The sequence below is a fragment of the Ursus americanus genome, chromosome 16 (genome assembly GCF_024610735.1).
Source record: "Ursus americanus isolate L20-20 chromosome 16, mUrsAme1.1.p, whole genome shotgun sequence".
Classification (NCBI taxonomy): domain Eukaryota; kingdom Metazoa; phylum Chordata; class Mammalia; order Carnivora; family Ursidae; genus Ursus; species Ursus americanus.
The window spans coordinates 13508404-13535964 of NC_142142.1; the positions used below are offsets into that span (position 1 = coordinate 13508404).

Here is a 27561-nt window from a genome sequence, read left to right on the forward strand (position 1 = left end):
ATGACTTTTATCTTCGCTTCGGTGACTGCTGTTCTCTGTACATATAAATTTGTACACCATCAAGCAGATGCCTGTGAAAAACTTTCCAGCGGCTTCTCGCTTCTTAAACAAGAAGAACAAAAGGCCCCAGCTCCTCTGCCTGGGACCCTAAGGCTTCCACCAGTAGGTCTCAACTCCCAGCTGCTCCCCTGCTGTAATGCTCACCCTGGTGGCCCCATCAGGGTGCTGGGTGTGGAGGAGGGCTTAGCCCAGCCTTGAGGATGTTAGGGATGGTAAGAAAGGCTTTCCAGAGGCAGGTGCGTCCAAAGTTAACCTTAAAGCACAAGGAGGATTTTGCCAATAGACCAAGATGGAGAAGGCGCTCTGGGCCAAGAGAATATCATGTGCAAAAGGCCTGAGGCCGGAGGCCTCCCCAGGGCAGCCAGGCTTCAGTCCAGGTGGATTCTTGTTGCCTCTCCCCTCAGACTGTCCTCACTTCTCTTTCTGTTTTTATTAGGCTGACGGATGACCTCTTCTACACTCTGCTGGACTCTGGTAAGGACCTTACTTCTCGTGCCCAGCTTTCAAAGTGTAGCTTAGGGATCCTTGCAGGTCCCTGAGACCCTTCCGGGAAGTCGGTGAGGTCAAGACTACTTAAAATATTGCCCTTTTCATCCTTGTTCTCTTATCAGTATACAAGGGAGTTTTCCAGATTGAATGCAGAAACAGATATATCTTCCGTTAAGCCAAATATTAAAGAGATTTGCCAAAATGTAAAACAATGCCACTCTATACATTTTTTGTTTGTTTTTTGTGGAAAAGTCATTTTCATAAAAATGTGTTACTTATGTTAATGTAAGGGTTTATTATTATTACTTTAAATAAACTATAAATAATGATTTTAATGGTTTTTTTTCAGTGCTAATTACTAGTTTGACAAATTTTGATAGAGATAATCCACATAAAAACTCTTTGGGGTCTTTAATAATTTGGAAGAGTCAAACAGGGTCTTGAAACCAGAGAGTTTGAGAACTGCTGCTGTAGGTCTTACCGTGAAGAGGGCCAGGGCATAACTGACCCTGGGAAGCCTTCTCAGATGGCAATTTCTGCCCATTACTGGGAAAAGAGCCCACAGGCAGTCTGTCCCTGGCTGAACCCTTCTGTCTTGCCTGCCTCTCTCTGTCCTTCCCTTTCCTTCCTCTCCCTGTGAAAACCCTAGTGGCAGACCAGGCCTCTCACTAGCAGCCCCTCTTCCCCAAGCTTGGGGAGCTGTGTTCAGGAGACTTTGCTGTTAGGAAGGCAGGGCCCACACAAGTAACTCAATGGCTCTGATTGGCATTTCCCTGATGACTAAAAATGTGGAACATCTTTTGATGTGCTTATTGGCCATTTCTGTTGTTTCCTTTGGAGAAATGCCTATTCAAACTCTTTGCCCATTTTTGAATTAGGCCCTTTGTCTTTTTATCGCTGAGTTTAAGAGTTTTTTATATATTCTGCATACAAATCCCTTGTGAGATCTATGGCTGCAAATATTTTCTCCCATTCCAGGCCCATCTTCACTTCCCATATGGTGTTCTCTGCAGCACAAAAATTTTTAATTTTGATGAGGTCCAATTTATGTATTTTTTTCCTCCTTTTTGTGTGTGACTAACCACTGCCTGCCTATCTGAGGTCATGAGCATTTATGCTTATGCTTTCTTCCAAGGTTTATAGCTTGAGCTATGAAGTAGTGTGAGGAAAGGTCCAACTTCATGCTTTTGCATGTGGAGCGCCATCATCCCAGCACCATTTCCTGAAGAGACGACCAGTGTCTCAGAGACTCAGTCGTCTCATCTGGAAAATGGGCTTTTCAAAGACCATCTTGCAGGGCACTGTGAACATTCAATGAGACAGAGAAAAAATGCCCTGTGAGCGTCCCTGGCACACAGCAGACAATGCCTATAACTGAAGGATCACACAGCGGTTGTGAAATGCTCTGAAACACTGGTCATCACCACTACCATTTGACCAGAACTCTTCCATCCCTAAAGGTCATCAGCAACCAGCACCTCACCTGTAACCCTTTTCCCAGAACCCCCTCTCTGAGAGGCCCTGGAAATATTTTTCTTCTCCCCTTCCCATTTTTTTTAAAGATTTTATTTATTTATTTGAGAGACAGTGAAAGCAAGAGAGATCACAGAGAGAGAGAGAGAGAGAGAGAAGCAGACTCGCTGTAGAGCAGAGAGCCCAATATGGGGCTTGATCCCAGGACCCCAGGACCCCACAACTTGAGCCAAAGGCAGATGCTTAACTGACTGAACTACCCAGGTGCCCCCTCGCCTTCCCTTTTTTCTCTCTTACCTTTTACCTTAATTTTGCATTAAATGCTCTTGGTCTTAATTAATTAATCAAGTTAAGATTGTTAACCCACTCAAATCTTTTTTGGCAAGTTGGTGGAAAGGCCGGAATGAACAAATGAGTCAATTAAAAGGCTCCTAATTTAAAGTCAGAAAAGTGAAGCCCCTGGAGCTAAAGGGATCATGCAGGCCACCCCGCACACAGGTGTCAGAGGTGGGACATGGGACACTAACTCCAGGGCTCCGCACTCGCGCACTGCACTCCCCCTCCCACCCTGGTGAGATCCTTTTAAATCAGTCTCCCTCCTCCTCAGTGTTTGCAACACCTCCCAATTTAGTTTTCTCTCTGCATTTCATTAGTGTCCCATTTGCCTCATCTTCCTGATCTCTGAGGCAGGCGTTAAGCAGGAGGAGACTGAATTGGCAGCAAGGGCTCCCTGCCTCCTGATTGTGGGTGAGGTGACATGCAGGGGAGGAAAGCAGTGGCCCCTGGATTGCAATTCTGCATGGTGCTCTGGTCCACCTCGCTCAAGCCAGCAAACAGTAGCAGGCAAGGGGGGGGGGAGGCAGCTCGAGGTCGAGATGCTGCACTTGCCCTTGACGTCCCAGGGCTCATGGGGATGGCAAGATAATGCCCGGGCTGTGTGCTGCTACGGGCACTGGGCCCTCCTGGGCAGGCAGAGTGAGTGAGAAAGAGCAAGAGGTTAGCTGGGGGAGAAGGGCAGTGGGGCCATTCCAGGAAGGGTTTGGAATAGCATATAGAAAAGCACAAGGGTGTAAACCATAGCATGTAAGCAAATATCGATGTGGAACCTGATGTGAAAGTATGTTTCTTCATTCACTCATTCAGTATGTGCTTACCGAGTGCCTGTTCCGGGAGGAAGAACACTGCAGGGAACAGTCCAAAGTAAATCCCTGCCCTCATGGAGCTTCTGTCCCAATGGGGAAGACAGACCACAGCCAATCTTACAGAGTAAGAGATGATGCCGCAGGTGGAGAGAAGTGTCACATGGACACGAGCAGATGGAACAGGGCACAGGAAGGCCTGGACTGGGAGGGTGGCCCCTCGCACGGGGTGGTGAGGACAGGCCTCCTGCCGCTCCCCGAGCAGCAGACACTTGTGTTCGGCACATTTCAGCCTATGCGTGCTCCGCCCACTTGGATGAGATGTGGCGGTCTGTTCCCTGCCGCTGCTCTGCCTGGAGAGCTTTCCCCAAGACCGGAGAAAAGGCATCTATGCCTTATGTCTTGAGGTGGGAGTGTGTTTATGGTTCAAGGCACAGTGAAGAGGCCAACGGCGTGAGTGAGGGGTGCACAGAAGAGATGGGGTCGGACAGGAGACGGGTGGGCTCATTTAGGTCCTAGTGGGTCACCGTGAGGCCTTTGGCTTTTCCTCTGCCAAAGATGGGGGCACACAGCAGGTTTGGAGCAGAGAATTGATCCGATCTGACCGGTGCCAGAGTCCCAGAGAGAAGGGCGGAAGCGGAGCCCCATGAGGAGCCCACTGCAATAATCCAGGCACGAGACCATGGCTTAGACCAGTGTGGGGACAGAGGAGGTGGTCCCACGAGCTGAGGAGGTGAGCGAAGTGATGGACATACATGGTGATGTATATAAGTGATGGACAGTGTACATATAACACAGTGTGCAACGGGAGGGACGAGGGGAGATGAGGCCAGAGAGAGAAAGAACATTCTAGACAGAAGGATGTGCCTGTGCCAGGGCTCAGATTTGACCCCATCCTACCAGACTCAGATCCCACTACCTATATTTCTGCAATGGCTTCCCTCCTCCCTTGAGTTCAACAAGCCGTGCTGTGGGCCCAGCTCTACGGGCGGCACCAGCACGGGATGAGGGACCGACCCAGTGTCTGGCCTCTGCAACACTCCCTCTCCTGTCGCTGAACACCATGTTCACATATGACACCCAGGAGGATGCTGCGGGAACCAACGGGAGAAAGGCCGGGATGGAGAGTTTAGAGGAGGAAGGGGAGAGCATAGTTCATGGGTTTCCATGAAGTGGGGGTGGCAAGGTTCAATGTGTTCTTCTGCCATTCACGTTTACGAGCGAGCACGGTTAGGATCGACGAGCTCACCTTTAGTTTAGTTAGCTTACCTCACTGAGTAGGTCTCAGTGTTCTGATCTCACAAATGGGATGGAAAGGACTACCTCGAGGGGCTCCCTGAGTTCAATGAGAGGCGTAAATTAAGTACTTGGCACAATGCCTCAATAAACGTGACCCCATTTTACCCATCCTTCTATACGAAAAGCTAATAGTGTTAACAGCTCTCCTCAGAAGGCCGTGTCTGCATGGATGAGCGCTCCTCCTGGTTTGTACTTACACATTCTTCAGGCTGAGAGCAGAAGCGACCTCTGCTTTCGTTCCCTGGGATATCTGCAGAGCCTAGCTTGGTGCCAGCCTTACTTTTCGGATTCAGTATGCCTTTGTTGAATTGCCAAATAAATGACGGAATCAGAGGTTATGTAAGATCTAGGCTTTAGCACTTTCTAGCTGGAAGATCTCAGACAACACAGTTAATTTCTCTGCACCTCGATTTTCTTGCCTCTTAGACAGAAATAATATCTTCTGTGGCAGAGACAGTTACATCCAATAACCTGGTTTTCCCCACATTTCCCAGAGCCCTAGAAGTCAGGCAGGACCATGCCCACAGGCTGTGGGTGACTTCTGGACCAAAGCGTTTATGGGCCAGCTCTCAGTCTTCTGGTTCTCTGCCTCACCAGCAGAGACCAAGGTGGCCAGATGCTCCAGGCGGTATCCCTACAACCCAGCAGTTCTCATCAGCCTGTCCGGCGTCGCTCGGGAGAGCAGAGTCCTCCACCTCCCTCGGCTGGACGCGGAGCAGGAACAAGAAATACGCTTGTGCCGTGTCGAGCCATCTAGATTCTAGAGTTCATTTATTACTGGAGCACAACTGAGCCTAGCGAGACTCACACGTCCACCTTGCAAGAGTGCTTGGAGGATAAGAAAAAGTGCTTGGTTCACAGTAGGTTTTCACTAAAGGCCTCGCGCCCTGGCTCCTGGGTCCTGAGTCCTGGCTCCTGTGCCTCTTCAGCCTTCTTCACCACGACCTAGCCTCCATTAGGATGCTACCTTCTCTAGCGTGAAGCATCCTTCCATTTCCCTGACACAACCCAGGTGCTTTGTACCATTTATGTCATAGTTCCTCTACACGGCAGTATGAAGACAAGCCTCGAGAGGGCCGTTCTGGCCGGCTGGATCTGGCCTCCAACCCCCAGTCCGGGCTGCCACCCACTCACCTCCTCCTGCCACACTCTCAACTATGCCTCTGATCCACTCCAGCTCAGCTCAACGTGTAACCATCAAACTCTGGACCCTGCCCCTGGTCTTCCGGATTCGGGAATGATCCTGATGGCCGCTGCTGCCCCCGTGGTCCCGGACCTGCACGGTGCTTTCGACTGCCCGCGCCCACGTTACATCCCACCTGGATGCCTAGGCCTTGCCTGTCCTGCCCTCCCCCCGTGCTGGCTGCTGGCTGGGCTTCCAGCACCCACCGCTCCTCCTACTGCATCTGCTCCCCAGAAAGGATACCTCCACTCTGGCCTACCCTCCTGCTACTCCCCATGCCGCTTAGTGGCCAGAGCGTTCAACCAAAAAATATGCATGGTTTCAGATTCCAAGATGGCATTTCTTGTTAAGACCACAGGTTTGCAACTGATGACACAGAAAATCAGAGCAGACAAGGGGACTGACCTGGCTCCATGTCAGCACGTTCTGAAGAGTCAGCTGTGTCCCTGGGCCCTGCAGCCCTCTCTCCAGGGCCATCGGATCCTGGACGACAGGGAAGGATCCTTTCTGTTGAAGCAGAGAACACAGACCCTACTGAGTGAGGTGGCAAGATGCCCTGGACCCTTTCCCACAGATTTCTCCCCAGCAGTCATTGCAAACACATGCCAGTGGGGGGAGGGGCTTGTCCCTGATCCTACAGCAAGGAAGAGAAGCAGCTGGGGGTGGGGGTGGGGGTCCCAAATACCCTGTGAATCCCACCAGAATATACTTCCTTCTGCAGCTTTCCTGGGCAGCTCTGGCATACCTTCCTCGGTTCCCCCATCTTATCCTGGGCTGTGGGAGTAATGGTCTTGTCTGACCAAACCCCTCAAGGGCAGGGACTGCAGATTAGTTCTCTTTACGACCCTAGTACCCCGCAAGGACTTGGAGCAAAGGTGCTCTGGGGGAGGTGGGTGATAGAGGATGGGGGAGAAAGGGTGGGTGCGAGGCCCTGGCCCCCCTCAACAGTTCAATCATTGATTCACCAGGCAAATAAATGCATCACTAAACCTCCTCGGCCCTTAGTGTCTGGCCCTATAAAATGGCGACCTTCCTGGGATATACCACATGGGTGTGTTGGGAGTCACCTGGGCCGAGCTCCTCACACACAAGAGTTTTGGCTCTGGCACACGCGCGTGTCACACTGCAACCTCTAGCAAACCTCATCCTCTCTTTGAGCCTATGTTCCCTCGTATGAAACAGGGAAACTCTGAACCTGGTGACCGGTGAGGTCCTCTCTGCCCCTAGAATTCTACGACGGTGAATTTGATTCATCTGTGATCTCAGTGCCTAAGGAGATACCTGCACACAATAAAGGTTGATGAAATGAGTAAAAGAAATGCTACCCTACTCAAAAGAAAAGTAAGGGGAAGCTCAAAGGTGTTAAGTCGGGGCACCTGGGTGGCTCAGTTGGTTAAATGTCTGCCTTCAGGTCAGGTCATGATCTCAGGGTCCTTGGATCGAGCCCCACATCAGGCTCCCTGCTTAGTGGGGAGTCTGCTTCTCCCTCTGCCTCTCCCTCTGCTCATGCTTACTTTCCATCTCTCAAATAAATAAATAAAATCTTAAAAAAAGATAAAAAGCTAGACGTGAAAAAATTTTTAAAAAAGGTTTTACTCCTTCAGGTCATCGCAGGATGGGGAATGAAATTTGAACACAGGCCTTCGCAGACCCAAGATCTGTTTACCGTCTCCTGGACCAACCACCACACCCACTGAAAACATCGCACATGCCTTTTTATACAAAAGATGCACGAGGCTGAAAAAGAAGGCATGAAGGGTGCATTTAGGCATTTGAGGTAAAAATTACGTTTTAGAAATTCCCTGAATACCTATTTGCCAAATATAGGTAGGAGCCTAGGTAAGAAGACAAGATTGTTCATTATAAGGTGAGGAATTAGTGGTCATCTCTATTAAAAACACAGTTTTATGAAGTGTGACATCTTGCTAGCTTCATCTGAATTTCCTGTTTCTCTATCGTAAATTGTTATTCTGATCAAAGAGGACCTGTATCAGGCAAGAACACGGACCAGGCCCAAGTGCAGACTATCCCCTTCCCCGTCCTCACAGGTCAGGCTCCCGAACACCCCAGAACAGAAGACCTGTCGGGCAGGAACAGAATTGACACAACCTAGAGGCACAGCAAGAAAAGCCTTTAGAAACCACCCTACAGGCCCTGTAGTAAGAAACAGGCGGTACTCCACAGAGCACAGGACTACCATTTCAGGCATCCTAAAAGAGCAGTCATGGCTACCATGCCCTTAACTTCTATTTACCACGCCTTGGTCATTGCAAGCATCCCTACCAAAGTTTCGGAGATCCGCGGAGATTGTTTTTCTGTTACAATGGGCATAGTAAGAGGCTCCTTCTCCTGTGTGTGAGCCTCGCCCCACGGGCCCAGCATCTGGTGGGTTTTAGGACTCAGAGTTCTTGGCTTTGCCGGCAAGGGTCCAGCCGGGGTCTTGGCCAAAGGCAGTGACTCAGACAAAATACTCAGCGTCTCCCTCAAACCCCTCTCTCTTGTCTTAAAATTCCACTCTGCCCCCATAGCTTCAGGCCACAGCTTGTGCGCTGGACCCTGGCCTGAGTCTTAGGGTCCCTCCCCCTCTTAGGAAAGCCGAGGGACTAGTTAACCTCCCCCTTCCACCTTCCTCTTGGCCAGGGCTTTAGGGAAAACCTCAACTCCTTTTCTCCTGTTTATTTTCTCTTCAATTCACATCCCTGAATTCCCTCTTTTTTGAAGTACTTCCAACAAAGGCCACAATGAGTGAAAGGAAAAGGCTCACGGGTGGACTGACCATCTCAGAGGTGCTTACGTAACTAGCATTTGATGGAGGGGAAACCCAGCTCGGAAGGCAGTGGAGCCTTCATTTATTCCTTCCCTTGCTCACTCACTCACTCGTTCATGTACGGAGGGCGAGGTGTCATACAGGACCCACTGATGACTTGGAAGCAGATCCTGCCCTCCGGAAGCTCACAGCCCTGCCAGGAACGATAAGGCCTGGCCATTTTGTAAGAGATACAGATGAAGGCCAGCGAGGGGGACAGAGGAAGGAAGAGACCAGGGTGGCTGACAGCTCAGGGAGCGTTCACTGGACAACAGACCTTTTCAGCTCAGCCTGGCACCAGAGACAGTGTCAGGCGGGCAGCCTGGGGTCAAGGCACGTACTCTGTACCAGGGAGTAAAGCACTGGAGGGGAAAGCATGCCAGGCGTGTAGCCCAGCTTCCCCGGATGTGGGCTCTGTGGAGGGAAGTGGAGGACGATGCACCTGACAGGTGACGTGGGCTCCAACAAGCAGGGCCCTGAACACCGAGCCAGAGAGGACGGCTGTTACTCAGTGAGTAATTAGGAGCCACTAAGGGCAGTTGAGCAGAGATGAGACAGGACTGGAGATCTGCTGTAAGAAGAGGAATTTGGCAAGGCTGGCACAGCATGAGCTAGAGGGAGACGAAGTTCCTCACTGCATGCCAAGCATCGGGCCGAGTGTTAGGGGCCGGCTGGTATTTGATCCCACGGAACCTTCTAAACAACTGTGGTAGGCAAGCATTATCCTTCCAGACTTGCAGGCAAGAAAAGGAGACTTCAGGGAATTTAAGCTGCTTGCCTCTAATCCCCCAGCTAGGAAGTGGTGGAGACGAAATTTAAACCCTGTTCTTTTTCTTTCCAGTTGAGCCATAAAGCGTGCTGAGACCCAGCACAGGACACCCGAACTCTGATCCTCTCAGTACACCTTCTGCTTCCAGAGCACCTTCCTGCCTACCCTACGGTGGGCGGAATGTGATCGTTTCCTGGACTGCCTTTAAGAGGCCCAGGTGGAATGAAGCACAGAGCACCTTTGCTTCTGTTCGTTTTCCCCAAAGTGACCACAAATCAATGAGCTAAGACAATGCCTTGAGCAGAGTCCCAATCACCACAGACGGCTGTCTCTTGCAGAGAATTTCAAAGGTAGCAGGAGACCATCCTCTCCCTTTAGAGGGGAGTGCTGCTTTTGTCCTTCCCTTCTTCGCTAAGTCATGGGAGCAGGGGCAGCGGACCCGGGAGCCCGGGTGGAGCATCTTTGGAATAGCCAGGAATCTGCTCGGGCCATGTACAATGTCCGTGAGGCCCAAGCGTTTCTACACTCTGGGCTGGCTCCACTGCTCAGGAGGATTGCCCAGAGGACTCAGTACCCCTGAACTGGGTTGTCATAGCCACAGCCTGGAGATGACCAGGGATCGCTCCCATCAGGACGCCTGCTATTAGGGGCACCTGGGTGGCTCAGTCGGTGAAACGTCTGCCTTCACCTCAGGTCATGATCCCGTGGTTCTGGGATCGAGCCTGCGTCAGGCTCCCCGCTTGGCGGAGGGTCTGCTTCTCCCTCTGACCCTCCCCCTACTCGTGTGTTCTCGATCTCGTGCTCTGTCTCTCAAATAAATAAGTAAATAAAGTCCTTTTTAAACAAAAGATGCCTGCTCTTAAAACTTGGGGTTTTTTTCTAGGAGGGAAAAAAGACTTCCTAACTACAGGTCATGGTAGGCTGTATACACCCGACAATCAAGAGTGCATACGTTCTTAGAGGAAGCCTCGTGCAACGGGAAGAGCAGGGGCTTTAGAAGCAAATCGAGGGGTCCGGATCTCACCGCACCCAATTACCGGCTCTGCAGCCTGGGGCAAACCACTGAGCTCCTTACATTTCCTCATTATTAAACAGGGATGATTATAAGGGATTAGGCTAAATGGCAGACCCTTGGCACAGACATAAGCACATAAAATAATTTCTTCTCCTCTTTTCATGTTCAGCATTCTGGGCACTGCTCTCCCCGTGAGGTGGCTCTCGTCCTCACAAAGTCCCAGCTGAAGAAATGGATTTTTGGAGGAAAAAAAGCTGAAACTATAGCAAGTGGTCTGTATCTTTGACCTAGTTTTTATTACCAACGTCTTTTAATTATTGGTCCGCATGTCTTTCCCTTTCACCAGCCTGGGACCTCCTTGAAGTCAGTGACTATTGTACGTTCACTTCCCAGAGCACGGTTATCCCTTTCTCCCTTAGTCACCTTGTTCTAAGATCCAAACAAACCACAGAGGCTTCAGCTCCTGTGGGATTTTATTTTCCCAGCCTGGTTTGAAGAGTGGCTTTGAAGCAACACCTTCAAGAGCACATCCGATCATCTCAAAACCGTCTCATTATCATGCAATCATTGGTACAGACGACTTCACCTTGTTACCCTGCTAAGAACTTTGGTTTCTAATCTAAGCCAATTATATGTGCCAACATTTTCAATAACATCTTAATAATACCAAGCCTCCCAGGTCTCCGGTCAGAATTGGACCAGGTTGAGGGATCTGGGATCTATCTAACAGGATACAGGAGGGCGCTCGGCAGCGGGAAAAGAAATGAAGCATCCAACTGGATTCAAACACTGGCTTGTGCAGTTGGGACAGCCTGGCAGAGTGTGTGGGGCTGGGATAAAAGCTCGGTAGTAGTTAATTTCCTTCTTTCCCCCAATTCCAGAGAAAAGCAAAGCCAGGAACCTTGTTGAAATAAAGAGGGAGAGAAGAGGACATTCACCACATTCCAGAGTCCATTTAGAATATGGATTTTTTTTTTTTAAGGCTTTCTCCCTAAGGACTAAAGGAAGCAGGCGATTTCATTTTAATTTTGGCAGCTGCAGCTGCTGCTTGCGGACTCAAAGACCACTTTTCAGATTAAAAAGAAAAACACACACACAGAGACACACACCCCAAACAGGGTGAACTGCATACACAGAAGAGCACCTCTTTCAGAGAGTGAGTCAAGAGGGTGGAAAGATCTGGACGGTCATGCTCAGAGCCAGGTGGAGCTCCCTGGGTGGGCATGCTCCTTTCACTTTCCCTCCGACCCCACATTCTTTCCACCTGCCACGTGCAGGACCAGCCCGCGAGCCACACAGGGCAACGCAATGTTTCGTGTCGAGCAGCTGCATGTTTTAATGCGCACAGGGGGAAATAAAGGCAGCAAATGGTTTTATGTAATCTTCTCATGAATTTTTAACTGGTCATCCTCATTCATGAAGGCCCGAAGACTTTTGTTATAGGTCCTCCGTGGGGCCAGTGAGCCAGCCCCAGACTCGTGGTGAGGACACGTTAGTGTCACAGGGAAGCTGGAGGAGCTCATTTGCCACTTCGTGGTCTACAAGTTTTATCCAGATTCCCACTCAGGGTTCTGTCTTGCGGTGCTTCCTCTGGGGTTTCTCAATGCTAGCCTTGGCAAGCGAGGACTCGTGAGTCCTTCGCAGGTGAGCTGCCCAGACCTGCAGCACATGGAGATTTGTCTTTGAAAGGATTGAAGACCCGAGTGACTGTAGGGATGTTTGTCAGAGAGAAGGCGGAGAGGAGCAGGGGTGTGTCTCGGGGCACACCTGCCTGGGAGTAAGACGGAAGATACTGGCCTCCCACCAGAGAAAGAGCCTGTGCTTACGGGACGCGCAAGAATGCCTCCTATAAGACAGAGTTCATGTGTGGCATAAAGCAAGAGCTTGTGGGGAGCAAACCATTCTCCAACGGCTGCAAGTGCTAAAAAGCAACCTGATGGAATCTGTGGTATCAGTCAGGTGTTTTCTCAATTTTCTCAAACTTGCTTTTACTTAACTATCGTGCACCCTTCAAGCCCCTCATCAAAAATTTGGGGATCTCAGGGACCCTGGGTGGCTCTGTTGGTGAAGCGTCTGCCTTCTGCTCAGGTCATGATCTTAGAGTCCTGGGATCGAGCCCTGAGTTGGGCTCCCTCATCGGGGAGTCTGCTTCTCCCCCTCCCTCTGCCTGCTGCTCCCCCCCCACCAACTCGTGCACTCTCTTTCACTCTCTCCAATAAATAAATAAAAGCTTTTAAAAAGATTCTGGGATTTGAACAAGCAGGATAAACCCACACACTTGTTCTCAACCACTGGAGTGCTCCCAGCTCTCCAGGCCTTTGGTTGGCTTTGTGGTCAGCCTGCAAAGCCTCCCCTCCTTCTACGTCCGCTGGCTCCTCGTCTTCCTTCAGGACCCAGGGCAGATGGCAGCATTTTCCCGAAGCCACCCTTGCTGCATCGCTCATCACTAACTGTACTCCCACACCAGAGAGGCGCCGGCTCCCGGCGATTGCACCAGCAACTCCCGGGGGGGACCTGAGCTCTGTGCAGGTCGAGTGCACCCCCGTTCCTTCCCTCAAATGACCACGCTTCCAGTGCCATTCCTAAAGTGCAAGTCTGACCCGCCGCTCCTGGCTTCAAAGTCTGGTTGGTGCCCCACTGTCTTTGGGACAAAATCCAAACCCTGCCTTAGAGCAGGCAGTCCTCTTCACCGTCCAGCCTGGCCGCTCTCACCTCAGACCCTCTGCACTCCAGCCAGACCGAGGTGCTTTGAACACCTCACCGTCTTCCCAGTTGCCCTTCCTTTGGCCTGAGAGGCCACTGGAGTGCTTGCCCACACGTCCACTGGGTAGCACCCCATCTTAGACTGGGAGAGCATCTCCCGGCTTCTGGGAACCACTGTTCCCACTGCTCCCATCACGTGGGTCTTGCGGGTCAACAGTGCTGTCTGGCAACCACTCTGGCTCGCTGGCTTGCAGGCACAGGTGGGATCACACAGCCCCAGAGGGTCTATTGGCTTAGATCCCCGGGGGATGAAAAGAAACCCCACGCCCCCACCACTTCTACTGTCCCCAGTGGATGTAGGGTATGAGCGAGAATGGGTCCTTTGTTATATACCACTACCATTTGGGGGTGATTTGTCCCCAGCATTAATTAGCTGATCTGTAGATACATGGGTCTTATGAGAATTGTCATATTCTTAAAGGACCCTGACTCCCTGGTCATCATTGACTGGCTCAGGACCGGCAACTTAATGAAGCTGGGTCAATTACAGTTCTGGGGGCCCCAGTTGCCCTTGAGGGGAGCAGAACCTGATCAGAGACGGACCACTTAGAATTCTTCCCCAGGTATTGAAAAAGAACCTAGTCTCTAATAGTGAAGATTGTAAGACAGAAAAACTTGAGAGCTATTCGTGGCCAAGTAGGTGTTATGGGTTGCGCTGTGTCCTCCAAAAAAGGATTCGTTGGAGTCTTAACCCCTAGTACCTCAGAATGGGACCTTATTTGGAGATAAGGTCTTTACAGAGGTAATCGAGTTAAAATGAGGTCATTGGGGTGGGCCTGAACCCAATACAACTGGTGTCCTTATTAAAAGGGGGGAAATTTGGACAGACAGATGCAGAGAGAACACCACACAGCAAGGAATTACCAGAAGCCAGGACTGGGGCCTGGAACGGACCCCTCCCTTCAGAGGGAAACACGCAGGGGGCACGGCCCTGCCCACACCTTTCATCTGGACTTTGAGCTTCCAGAACTGTGAGACAATACATTTCTGTTGTCTAAGCCTTTCAGTTTGTGCTATTTGGTTAGGGCAGCCCTAGCTGACTCAAACAGAGCGGAAAGCTGGTCGTCAGTGAGAGAGAGGGAAGCTCACAAGAGAAGGAGACCAGAGCAGCCAAAAAGAGACAGAAAAACTTCAGCAGAACAGAATGAAAACCCTGATCCCAATTCTACCGCATCTCTTTGCATTTTCTCTGGATGGAAAGTTCAAGTTCTTGGACTCCATGAGGCAGTAGTCAAAATCCCTCTGTTTCTAATTAGTTCATTCTGAGGTTTCTATCACTTTGAACCAAGAGTACTAACACCATTATTACTATTTAGCAATTATTACTATTAGGGTGAAGGAAAGTCACGTTGAGTGGCTCCACCTGATGCTAAATTTACCAGATAGGGGACTGATGGACAAGGAAGCCCTCTGCGTCCCAGTGCTGTCCAAACACGTCCTGGGAGGAGACAGGGTCCCTCCTGAGGTGCAGCAACCTTCATACATTCACACAGTTTAAGCCTCTTGGCTTTTCTTTAATCCAGTAACAGCTAGAGTAAAATCGGAAAAGGATTTTCTTCTGCACAGTCCTGCCTTTCTTCCCAATCCAAGCACAACTGCATGCCTGGCCCCCTGAAATGCTCCAAAACAAAACAAGTCCAGCCCAAATCCCTCATCTCGTTTCATGTTATTTTCTTGGCTGCACAAACTTAGGGGCCTTTGTTTCTTCTGCTCTGCCCTTGGACTCTTCCTGTCCACATTCCCATCTGTCTGAGCTCCCACGCCAACAACAAGGACTCCAAACTCTTGGAACAAAGACAGAGACAATTTGAGGGACGGCAGGCTGCAAACAACTGATCATCTCAGACAACAGCTGGAGGTTCCCTAAAGCAACTCACCAGCCTTCTAGAATAACTACTGAACACAGGCCCTTGGGGATGAATATGGAGGGTTAGTGGGGTATGGGTTACGGGTTTGGTCTTGTAGAGTAGATGATGATCATTCGAGGTGTATATTAGAAGAATGAACAGAACCATTCCACGTTGAAGACCCTACAAAACTAGAGAATCAGTGCTCTCCTCTGAAAGGCTAGGGACAGCAATTATCCACATGAGCACAATCTGATGACTACTGATGTTAGAGTTTACTGCCCCTTCCCAAAGTAAAGGAGGATCCTGATTTTCCCTTATTTGTTCAATCCAGGAGCTCCTACAAGAATATGCTGCCTAATCAGGCTACCAGCTGTCTTGATCAGAGAAATGAGAAAAGAGCAGCAGTTTTCTGGAATGGGTAGGGGAAACTCAGCCTTGAACAGAGGGTGGTGGGGTGAGAGGGCTGAATGGCTGGTAGGCCAGTCATCTGTGTTTGCTCCCAGGCCCATTCCCCATACTTCCCACTCTGCTCTATCTCCCAGGAAATTGCAATACAGGCTCCCTTGCTTACCAGCTTCTGGGCAGGTGGGTTTGGCAAATGGAAGATGGGGGCAGAAGACTGGAGGTGAGGAAAAGAGACAAGCTAGGGCCAATCTCTCTCTCTCTTTTGCTTGTCTTAGCATCCCCTAGCAGCAGCCACATAAACTCGGTTGCTTCAGGTCCTGACCCTATAGAATGACTCCAGCTCCTGGGGTTCTAGAAAGATAATCTTCTCTCATTGTCCCTCTGGTCTAGGGGTGATAGTAGTTTCCCGTTGTTGTTGATCGCTGGGTTGTCTCAACATGTACTGTTGAGCAGTCTTGGCTGTTTCATTAACTGTGTGACCAATTCCTGTATTAAATTCCCCCTGTTGACAGACCTAGAGTAGTTTCTGTTTTCCTGCCGAAACTCCGACTGACAGCGGTGCTGAGAAAGAACCTGCGGGTGGGAGTCCCACTCTGCAGCCCGTGGTGCAATGGATGCACAAAGACGTACCGTGCTTGGGGCTGGGCTAGGGAGCCACTGCAGCACTGACCGGCGCAATCAAACCCTGGAGGTCAGAAGTGATGGCGTGGGGGGGGGGGGGTTGCTGTGAGGTTGGTGAAGCAGCCCTAGAAGAAGGAGTGTAGGAATACACAGTCAGGTAAATGCCCCCCCTGCCCATCCCCCGCCAGGACTAGCCAGCTCCAATGTGACTTAGGCTGTCCTGAGTCTCTGCAGGGATGCCAGGAGTTTAATGAAACCAAGACAGGCCAAGAAAGACATCTGTCAGCAAATTTAGCGAGATGTTCGAGTCTCAGCATGATATGGCTTGTCTGGGCGTTGTCTGTGGGGATACCTACGACTACAAAGGGCTAGCATCCATCCTACCGAACTCTGAGGGGTGGGGAGCCAGCCTTTATTGAGAAAGGATGGAGATGGGAATAAAACAGAATACTTTAGTGACTGCTGAGAGACAGAGCATCCTTGGTTACTAAGGAAGAATTTGGATGAGAAAAAGTATCTATAAACAGACAGACACCGTCTGGGACCAAGAAAGACACACTGGAAACAAGAGCCCACCAGAGAGAGGGACAGTGGCTTGCAAGCTCTCCATGGACCCAGCCCCATGCATGGTGGGCAAGCTTCCCAGCAGAGGTCAGCTTCCCACAGTCAGAGCAGGGGATTCTGGGATCCATGGTGCATTTACTTTCTGCTTCCCTACAGGTCCTTGTCACAGGTGGCCTTTTATTGACTGACCCCAGTGTCCCAGACCAATGGCCCCCACAGGACCTGAAAGGACCACCAGGTGTGGAACAGCGGGGCTGTTGATGAACTGCCACATGCTTTGCTCCCTGGAAATCTCCTTCAGCCTCAGAGAGGAAGCCAGCACCAGGCATTAGCATAGACACATCTCAACCTCAGCAGCCCCACCCACCTTCTCCCACATCACGTGCCCACCCGCACAGCCACGCACGCTTCTCTCCACCCTGGTGAAGTTGAAAACACTTGTGGGGGGACAAACTGAGTTGGAAAAAAAAGAATCTTATCCAAAGATGGGAAAACCAATGAAATGTGGGGGTTGCAAGTGTTTTCCTACTTCGACTTTTTTTTTCAATTTTTGTTATAACAGGTCTCATGTTTTTTTTTTTGTAATAAAATATTTTTAGAAATGTTTAGATTTTCAGAAAAATTGCAAGGAGAGTTCCCACATACCCTGAACCCAGTTTCCCCATTATTAACATCTTGTAATCTTATATTAGTACAGTTCTTTCATTATAATCAACAAACCACTGTTATTATATTGCTATTAACTAAAGTCTATAGTTTATTCAGAGTTCATTAGTTTTCACCTAATATTTTCTGCTTCAGGATCCCACGCAGGCCACCACATTACATTTAGTTATCACATGTCCCTAGGCTTTTCTCGGTGGTGGTAGTTTCTAGGATTATCCTTGGTTTTCGATGACCTTGACAATTTTGGGGGTACACTAATATTTTGTAGGATGCCCCATTATTGGAATTTTTTTGATGTTTTTCTCATGACAGGACTGGACCAGTGAGAGCTACTCTTCTGTTTTTCACCCTTTCTTTATAAACAAATGCCATGCCTCTGGCCTGGGGTGGGGGGGTGGGGGGGGGTGGGTAGCCACTGGCCACTAGCTCGGGAAGGCAGATGTGGTACATGAGCTCTGCATTGACCACAGCATTCACATGGTAACCGGCATCCTCGCCCCTGGGGACACACGAGGCCCTCACTGTGTGGCCACAACTGACCTCTCCAGCATCAAGTCCTGAAATTTCCTTCCCTTTCCTCTTGCTGCACCTGACTTGCCTGCAATCTCCCAAACATGCCCGCAGCCTTTCATTTTCATGCCGATGCATTTGCTGGTCCCTCTACCATCCCTCCCCTTGGCTAGTGGAAACCTTTCTTCTCTGTACTACATTGTATGTTTCTGTCCATTCCTGACTGCCTGACTCAAAACCGTGATCCCCTCTCGCACTCCCAACCCCTTTCCCGATGTCTCTCCACGGCGGTCTCCCGCATCTGACATGCTACTTGTACATTAACTTGCTTCTTGTGTATCTCCTCTGCCCGAGTGTAAGCTTCATGGTATTTGTCTACTTCTGGCTCCATTAGGACTGTGCCTGGCACATAGAGGATGCTCAATTATTATTTGCTGAATGAAAGAATGACAAATGCTGGAGTACTTCATACACTTTGGTAGTTGTTTGGGTACATCTCTGTTTCTTCCAGTGGACTATGAACTTCCAGGGGAAGGATCTGATCCTATGTAACACGGGGAAGTCTTGGTGTGAAACTAAATAAAGGAAACCTCATTTAAAATGGAGCTGGGAGACAGAAGGGATGAGCTCTCACTCCCTAACACTCATCCTCAGACCCCAACAGAGATAAAGGGACCTTGCATTCCCAACAGGAGAAGCCCAGTTTACTTCTTAGCAGGAGGAAGGAAGATTTTCTTCTCAACCAGCAATAGGCTTGGCCAGTAAGAAAATAGCACAACTGAGTCACTAAGAAACCTCTGAGCTCTTGCTTTCCTCCAATGCACTTTCATTCCATGCGGCCCCTCCCAACCTCTCCTTTCTCTATGAAGCAGTGTTCCTTTCCTTAGATCTCCAGAAATGCCTATGGTTTGCCATAGCTTGCCTGTCCCAAATTGCAATTCCTCTGCTCTTCCTGCAACAAACCCATTTTGCTGTTAAGATGACTGCTGTTTTACTGTGAAGGTATCCAGTGTGGAGCCTGGCACGTAAGGCACACCTTATAGGCCATTTCAGGACATGCTGACCGTCCTTAGCCACTGCTCCTTCTCTCAGGACATCACCACACTCTCTGGAGCAGCATCTCACTGTGGTCGGAAGGGACAGACAGTGTCTAGTGCAAGGTCAGAAGTTCAGAATCTAAGAGTTCCTGAGCAGGGGTGAGGCCTGTCTCTTTTTAGAGCTGAATTTCTGACCTCAAACACTGCTCCTGCTCCATTACTGGAAGGTCAAGGCCATCGCCAGGAACTAACTTGGCAAGGCAGAGACGACAGCAGCTCTGACATCTAAGGACAGGGCTGCCTCTCCCAGTAACCAGTGTGGGGACACGGACAACCTCCCTGAGCCTCCCTTCTCTCAGCAGCTCCTGGAAATCATATTATCACCTACTAGAGGCTTGTTGTGAGGACCAGCTAAAAAATGGATGGAAAACCACTTCACAATCTATAAAGCCCCGTCTGCAGCACTTTGGCAGTCATCACCAACAAAGAACCCAGGCCTCCTGTTTTCTGAGCCTCATAACACGGTAGGAACCATCCGGTCACCATAACATGGACAGGCAGCAGGTGGGGGGATAGGTGCTCCCAGGAAAAATTTAAAAACAAGTCCCTGGGCCTTTTGACTAAGATCAAAGTCAAATGTTTTCAGTAAAGCACACGCAGAAACCAATCATATGTTTACAGTACAAAAGACTTGTCCTTTGGCTGCCTAGCAAGGGCCCTCAGGCTTAGAACTGCACTTGTACCTGCTTTTACCTTGAGTCTGCCTTTGATGCTTGCTTCAGCCCCCCCAACTGAGTGGGGTGGAGAAGGGGTATATGTTGCCTGGGGAAACCTACTTCCAAACCGTGGCTGGGGCTTAGCATGCTGATTATGAATGGAACATGAATAGAAATTAACATGAATGGAAATTAATTTTACTTAACAATTCTGCACAACCAAAAGGAAATAAAGGAAAAAGGACAACAAGCTAGAAAAAATAGTTGTAGCATGGAAAATAGAAGAGGGTTAATAACCATTCAGCAACGATGTGCTGCAAATTGATGTGGGAAAAAATTTAGGAGACCAATAAATAAATTGGGAACAGACATGGGTGTGTTATGCAAGAAGTAGAGTAAGCGAATCCACACATGGGAAAATGTTCAGTTTCTCTAGTAATCAAAGAAATACAAATTAGAGCAAAAACAAAATACCATTATACCTAAATTAGCAGCCTTTTCCCCACAGCACTCTGGAGCTAGTCATTTAAAGGAACTTACTTAGCACCTGCTATCTACCAGCTACAATGCCAGCAGGCCAGCTGAACAAAACAGATGTGACCCCCAGCCGATCCAGGGCATCCACTTTCAAGCTGTGTGACTTTGAGCAAGTTATTCAACATCTCTGAGCTTCCAATCATCTCATCAGTAAAACAGGGCAAAAGATACCTCTTCCCAGGGCAGTTACAAAGCTTCTTCGCATACGCTAACACTTCTGATTCACCCAGCTCTGAAGCTTGAGCGAGGCCCAGGCATAAGCTCTGAGCTTTAAAGACTCTGGACTCTAGGAAACAAACTGAGGGTTTCAGAGGGGAGAAGGGTGGGGGGATGGGTTGGCCCAGTGATGGGTATTAAGGAGGGCACGTATTGCAAGGAGCACTGGGTGTTATATGCAAACAATGAAACATGGAACACAACATCAAAAAGTAATGAAGTACTGTATAGTGACTAACATAATAAAAATAAATAAATTAATAAACGTGGAAACCAAACTCAGAGAGGCGAAGTTACTTGCCCTAAGTTACAAAGCCCAGCACTCCAACCCAGTTCTTCAGGGCTCTAGAGCATGCTTTCTTCAGAGGCAGGGATGTGTAAGGGAGTCTGAAGAGAGGGCAGTAGGGGGACCCCTTCAGGTGGTGCTGAGGCTGGCAGGAAGCGAGAAGAGAGGACCAGGTGGGGCCAGTGCTGTAGCCCGAGCTCTTCACGCAGAAACCTGTGTGGTGTGGCCCACACCTGAGCCCTTCCTCCTACCTGCTCTTTAAACTGAACGGGCGCTCGCTGACCCCACCTGCATTCGGCAATGACAGCGAGTGGGGTTTCCACTTCTTTGATAATGATTAGAAAAGCAGGAGGTAGCAGCTGGCCGGTTTATTATGGCTCCTACTGAGCACTCCAGAGTGACGGTTAGATGGGACACGAGTTGCTGCCTGCATCCCAAAACAATTCCCTCTCCACACACTTGGCAGCCACTGGCCCAGTGACTTACACTGCCATTCGAGACACACTGTGTCCGGGAGAGGGAGAATAAAAAGGAATTTCTCGGAGTGTGATTTGGAACTCTTACGGGTAAGCCGTGTCTGGGAGAAGAACGGTGTGGTGCAGGCAGAATGTCAGACAGCCAGGAAAGGAGTCTAAGCAGGTCTGGTTGAAGGTGAGAGCATGGACAGCAGCTTGCCAGGGGGTCCAAGTGAGATGCGGAGAGCGAAGTGGTCAAGAGCTCTCTGCCCAGATTGCTTCCTTACTTGAAAAACCATCCACGGCATCGGGCTGCCGACGAGCCAAAGTTCCAGTTTTGGAACAAGGCATATCATGATTCGGTTTCTGCCTTCCCAGCAACCAGACTTCTTCCTGACCTTGCCACGTATTTGTGGTTCCCGAAGTGCGCAATGCAGTGCCAAACCCTGGTGCTCTTCCTGGATGGCCAACCCCTTCCCCACCTTTACGTTAAAAATTCTGATCCCACTGAGGCTGCCAGGCTGAGTCACACGCCACTCCTTCGGTCTCCCTTCAGCAATGCTGTAATTTATGCATCTCCCTCCACTGCAGATTGGACCATTTCTTATCTACCCTTGCATCGTGAGTCTAGCCTGAGGCCTGACACACAGCGTGCGTGTATATACACGGAGGGTATGAGCAAATACTCATATATCCCAGCGCAATTTTTGGGTGGATGGGAAGGTTGGATGTCTGGTCGGATGAATCAAACAAATGTTTCGCAAAGTCCGTCTGTTACTATATGGAAGACTGGGGTGGAACGAGAGACATCAGGACCAGCAGAAGCGAGGGCACTAGTCTAGAGTATGACAGAGGCAGGGAGATGGGACGGACGCAGGCCATCTCGGTAGTTGGCCTGAATAGAAACTGGTAAGCTCACGGAGAGGAAAGGTTGAGAGATGGTGCAGGAGGCTGACCCCTAGTTTCCAGATGGTGCAGAGTACGATACACTTAATCGAGATGGGGACCCAGGTGTATCACTTCGTCCTGGGGGAGCGGAGGGGGACAGGAGATGGTGAATCTGATCTTAGTAAAGAAGCAGGCCTGGCAGAGCTCCAGCATGTACTCCTTCCCCAGCTCTGGGTGGCCTTTCGTGACTCTCCAATGGGTAGGCCTTGTTAAGATGGCCCAAAGACATGGCTTACATGCTTAGAGAGAACAGAAGGCCGTTCTGACTCAGCTCGGGGTCTGAGCAGGAGGAAAGGGCTATGCACTGAAGAGTCAGCTGGCCCTGAAATCCCCACCCACAGGGCATCGCCTGAGGGAACATGTGGTTGCCTGTGCAGTGTGATGCATCCCAAGGGAGGCTATTCAGTGCAGTGCAAGGGGCACAGACTTTGGAATCAGATGGGCCTGAGTTCGAATCCTAGGTCTGCTACTTGTGAGTCGAGCAGCCTTGGGCAAGTGCCTTCACTTGTCTGCGTCTCAGTCTCTTTGCCTGTAAAAGGAGGGCAATAATCCCCACTTTTGATTGTAAACGCCAATTTAAATAAGCTTGCGCGTGCCTGGCACTTTCTTCCCTTTGATGTTCTTTCCCTCCGGACACCTCCTTCCTCATTCCAGCAACGCGGAGAAAACTGCTATACAGAATGCTATACACATGCCATTCCCTATAGAGATACGTGCACCTGTGTCAGTTCCGCCTACCTGGCTGAGCTCCGCCTACCTGGCTGAGCTCCGCCTACCTGGCTGAGCGACCTCAGGCAATTCACTGCAGGGCTGTGAGCTCAGTTTCTTCATTGGTGCCAACAGGGCCTGGTCACCTCTGCACCAAGGGCTGTCCTTGGGCTGGGATGGGAACACTTACGGGGAAAGCGGGGAAGCGAGTGAGGAGTGGCAAGTGCTCAGGAAAAGTCCGAGTGTTCGCTACGTCCACCTCTGCAGAGAGCGGCTTTCTTGGGCCTTCTCGAAGGCTGCTTCCTGCTATCTCATTTGAACACTTAACGGGTTTCACCCTCTTAAGTGGCACCTGCTGGAAATGTAATTGTGCACCTAATTGCTACGTGGGAACGGAGGCAGCTTCATTTTCCAATGCTGATGCTTCCCTTAGGAAGAGAAACAGTGCGCTCATGAAGCCCTTGCTGCATGCTGGCCAATAGGGCACAGGACTGGGTTTTGCTCCTGGATGAGGACAGAAGGCAACAGCTGCTGAAGCATTCAGATTTCCAGAACTGAGTCTCTGGCACTGAGTGCAGGGAAGCCACAGGGCCTTACTGTGATAACAAAGAGCAGAAGACAAAAAATTCCATTGGAAGTTTCCCTGGCAAACATTCTAGCTAAACTCGCAAAGGCAAGGTGGCCCACGGGTAGAGTAGAAAGTGAGAGGTGTGGGTTGGGATCTGGGCTGGGGCTTCTGCTCTCCTCCCCAGCTGTGGGATCTCACAAGATAGGGAAGCCAGGGCCTTAATGATAACACGAGGACAAGAGTTAGCATTATTGCTGATAATCTTGTTCATGAAGGACCAAGCAGAGGACTTGGGGCAGGCAAGTTTGGAAAGGCAGAGAAAAGGGAACAGAAAATTAGATCGTAGGATGGGAGAAACAGGCCTTAGTGCCAGGATCTATGTGGATACAAAGACATAAATATAGGACTATAAATAAATATATAAATGCACAAATATATATCAGGGTTGTCATGTTCAAAAATTGATAATTAGGGGGGTGCCTGGATAGCTCAGTTGGTTAAGTGGCCGACTCTTGATTTCGGCTCAGGTCATGATCTGAGGGTCCTGGGATTGAGCCCCACATCAGGTTCTGTGCTCAGCAGGGAGTCTGACTGAAGATCCCTCTCCCTCTGCCCCTCCGCCCTGCTCACGCACTTGCGCTCTTCTCTCTCTAAAATAAATAAATAAAATCTTTAAAAAAATTGATGATTGGCCTGTGGTGCTATGGAAACTGCTCCTTTTCCCTCTTACACCCCTGCCAGTGCCCTCCCCATTCTCTTTTAGTTTTCAAAGAATTACCTGCAGCCTCTGGAAGAGAATTAGGACATTCCTTTTTTTTTTTTTCTTAGTTGAATTTGTTTGCCTGTTGAGACCAATTTCTTTGACCCCTCAGCCCGAGGTTCAGACGTTTCCCTCTCCACATTCATACAAGACCGAGGAGGAAGGGGCTGCCACCCTGTCAGCCGCGGCCTAGTCTTCTGAAAGTGTCTGCAGTTCTGTTGGGAGAGACTGGCCTCCTGAAAGGACACCTGGGGTTCTGGGTCCCGGCTCACATGGTATTTATCCTGGGGGTGTGAGTCGGGGTTCTGATGCGGCCACAATGCCTACGTTGCCTGAGACGATTGTAGGGCACAGGTTATGTGAGAAACAGTAACTCGGAGTATGCGGGTCCCCAGATGTCTGCAGCTCAGTCCTGCAGCGCCAAATAGCGAGGGGGGAAAGGCACATCTGTGTTTGGGGAATCTTTCAGAAGCCTTTTAGAGACGTTCCTCTCCTCTAACCCAAGTCTCTGGAATACAGTCTGGACTTTCCTTAATGGCTAAGCTGCGTTTCACTCAGCTCTCTTACAACGATGCCCTTCGTGACTGCTACCTCTGTGGTGGCATTTGTTCCTGAAGGAAGTGGCCCTGCCGTTTTGTGCCTTTGGCGTTTCCATGCCTACTCTTTGCCGTGCTGCAGTCCCCTCCCTGACTGTCTGCGCTCAGGTGTCACTTTGTGTTCCCCTTGTGTCGTGTGACGGTGAGTCAGCCCTTGGAGCACAGCTCTTCAACAGGACCTGGCTCGCTGGACTCTAATGATCTGGCCCCATCTCTAGCAGGGGGCTCAGACTGGCCCTGTCAGCACCCACAGCCCCCCACTTCCCATGTGCCTTTCATTCCACAGGGGCAATACAGCTGAAACGACACACTGACTCCGTTGCAGCCAGACCCCAGTTCCATGGAGCAAATGCACCCGCAGGAACACAGGGGGCAGATGCTGTCCCAGGTGAAGCAAGGCTTCCCACAAACACGGTGGCTAAGGTGTTGGTTTATCCAGACGAGTACAGTGTAGGTTCCTAGAGTTCTGAGACCCAAGGAATGGGGACAAAGGACACTGCGTTCCAGCAGGCCTATGCGGTGTTCAGGGACTTCTCTGGTTCCGTGGCATCCCAGCTTGGGTCTCTGGCCTTCCTGGAAAGCTTGCGAGCCACCCGATGTTCTGTGTTAATCCGTTTTCCGATTTAAAGTAGCCAGAGTAAATTCTGTTGTGTGGAACGAAGAAGCAGGACTGAGACAACATCTGTCTGCCCCCAAAATGTAAGCTCCTGAAGAGCAGGGATTCGTTCTCAAGCATCTTTATCTCCCCTGGGCCCAAAACACACTCTGCGCCCTGAAGACACCCCCCCCCCATTGGGGGACTGAACTGAGGGGGCCCCGGTGCTTGGAGCCATTGCTGCTAGGCTGCTGGTGCTCCGGGAGCGGGTCACTTAGCTTCACTAAGCTCTCGTACCCAGTAAGATCAAACAAACAGGTGATGATGTGGGTCGGGAGGACATGTTATCAGAGAAGGGAAAGGACTGTGGTACCCACACAAATTGCAGCGTGTTTTGTTGCCACGGAGGCTTTTTCTCCCGTTTCCTGCCTGGCTGGCTCTCTGCTGAGTTCCGAAGAGCTGAGGGACTTGCAGATAATCAAAGTTCTCTAACCATACATACTGTTAGTAACTCCTTTCAGAGCCTTTCCTGTCCAGATGTACAAAGAGAATAGCAAAGGGAAATAAACCCAACATTTCCTCGCTACACCCACGAAAGCGCTAAATCTCAGCAGCTCTGAATCATCAAGCCTTGCATTTCTCATCAACGGCCCCTCATATGCAGCATTTTCAATTAAGCTGGGAGCACTGCTATACTAATTATGTTATGATATTAGTCCCTGCAGATTAATATGCAGCTAACAGTTTAGGAGTGCTGTCTGGATTGTATTCCTCTATCTAATTGAAAATAAACATTTCCTTGAAAGTTGTCCTTGACTTGGGAACGCAAAGGAATGGGACCCCCCAAAATGGGGTGCTCTCGGGTGAGTAGTCTCTGCAGAGACAGGTCTGGCTGCACCAAAATCTGATCCCATTGACCCAGGGGTAAAATCTCAGAGGACCCTGGGGCTGGAGGCACATTTTATACCCTCTGTGTCCTCACACAGTCCTGTGCTGACAGCAGGTGCTAGGTTGACACTTCCTCATCAGACCAGCCTTGAAATAGTCTACAAACCAAACAGTAGAAACCCTGCCACAATATGCTTTTTGTCTAAAGTATGGCTCTGTTCCATGAAAAATACAAACGATGAAAGGAAAGGAAGTCATATTTGTTTCTGCGTCAAATACTTTCACATCCCACAGCTCATTAATCTCCCAAGTACCCCGTGAGGCAGATGTTATCATCCTCATTTTACAGATGAGAAAACTGAGGTTCAGGGAGGTCAAGCACAGAGTGTGGGGCCAACTCAGGAGGTGGCAGAGACCTGGGTGCACTGGGTCTCGGGCCCATGCTCTGTCCTGTACCCCTGCTTTACTGACTCTGGTATGACGGCGCCTTGATGGGGACTGGGGATCCCAGCAACAGGAGAAGGGCAAAGGGAGTAACCCTCACGTAATAATAATAGTCAGAAATAAAACACGAATCATCAGGATTCACTTAGTACTTACGAGGGACTCTGCTCAATGCTTTCCATATTTCATCTTTACCCTAGCCACTGGGCTAGGCGTCATTATCCCCATCCCAGGAATGAGGAAACTGAGGCCCAGGGCTCTCAGGTATAAAGACAGAAAGGCCCAAGGCCAGAGCTAAGGTACCGTCCCAGGTATTCTGACACCACGATGACTGCTTAAGGCATTGCTATCCCCATTTCATGATGACACGTAATCTCACTGCCAGAAAGTGGCAACACCAGGCCTGAGCGACTCCTGAGCGATCTGGGACATGAGAATATGGCATGCCGGTGGTAATACCAATGGGGCACTAAGAAGCCTCAGAGCTGCAGGACAGCACAGAGGTGAGAAGTTCCCACGGGACGCAGAGGTTGGGAAAGCTTCTGGAAGGTGGTGGAGGCAGAGAGGAGGCCTGGCAAATCTCCCGGGTGGCCAATATTGTTGCAGTGGCTGTGCTCACAAGCTGCCCCCCCTAAGGAGACTGCGGGTTCCTGAGACAGAGGGATGGCTTATCTTGCATCTGTAGCCCCCACAGTGATGGGAACTCGAAAAACCAGAGAGAAGCCTGCGATTTAGATCCTGGATTACCCCTTTTTGGCAGAATGACTTTGGGTAAGTGACTTCAAAGTTCTCCAGGGAAGAACACCTGATACAGTAATGATGAAATGAACAGAGGTGATGACATCATAGCATCCACTGTCAAAGGCTCTACAAATACCAGGCACTAGTTGAAGCAGAAAACTGTGGTGCTGGAATCCTCGGGAGCCAGATGGCTTGAGTTCCAATCCTGGTGCTGTTATTTAATGGTGTGATTCTCTGTGACTGTCTTTGTCTTAGTTTCATCGTCTCACGGGGGGCAAGAACAGCATCTACCTTGTAGGGTTGTTTTGAAGATCCAACGGCTCCTGCATGGGGAACTTAGCACCATAACAGGGCACAGGAAGTGCTTCATTGCACTCATCATGAGCAGCGTTCGCGGTGTTGGAAGTGCTGTGGGAGATATGCAGGCAATAATAATAGGACTCGGGAGTCTTCA

The 27561-nt window shown here is 50.0% G+C and overlaps 1 protein-coding gene across 4 annotated transcripts in view; it reads right to left on the reverse strand.

Moving 5' to 3' along the window:
- Nucleotides 1–27561, reverse strand: part of TENM4 (teneurin transmembrane protein 4) — a 718843-nt gene that overhangs the window by 486802 nt on the left and 204480 nt on the right. For all 4 annotated transcript variants that reach the window (XM_087868192.1, XM_087868189.1, XM_087868191.1 and 1 more), the window contains exon 3: nt 6049–6150. In XM_087868192.1, coding sequence (XP_087724318.1) covers nt 6049–6058 — 10 coding nt within the window. In that variant the 5' untranslated portion in view covers nt 6059–6150. The remainder of the gene's footprint in view (nt 1–6048; nt 6151–27561) is intronic.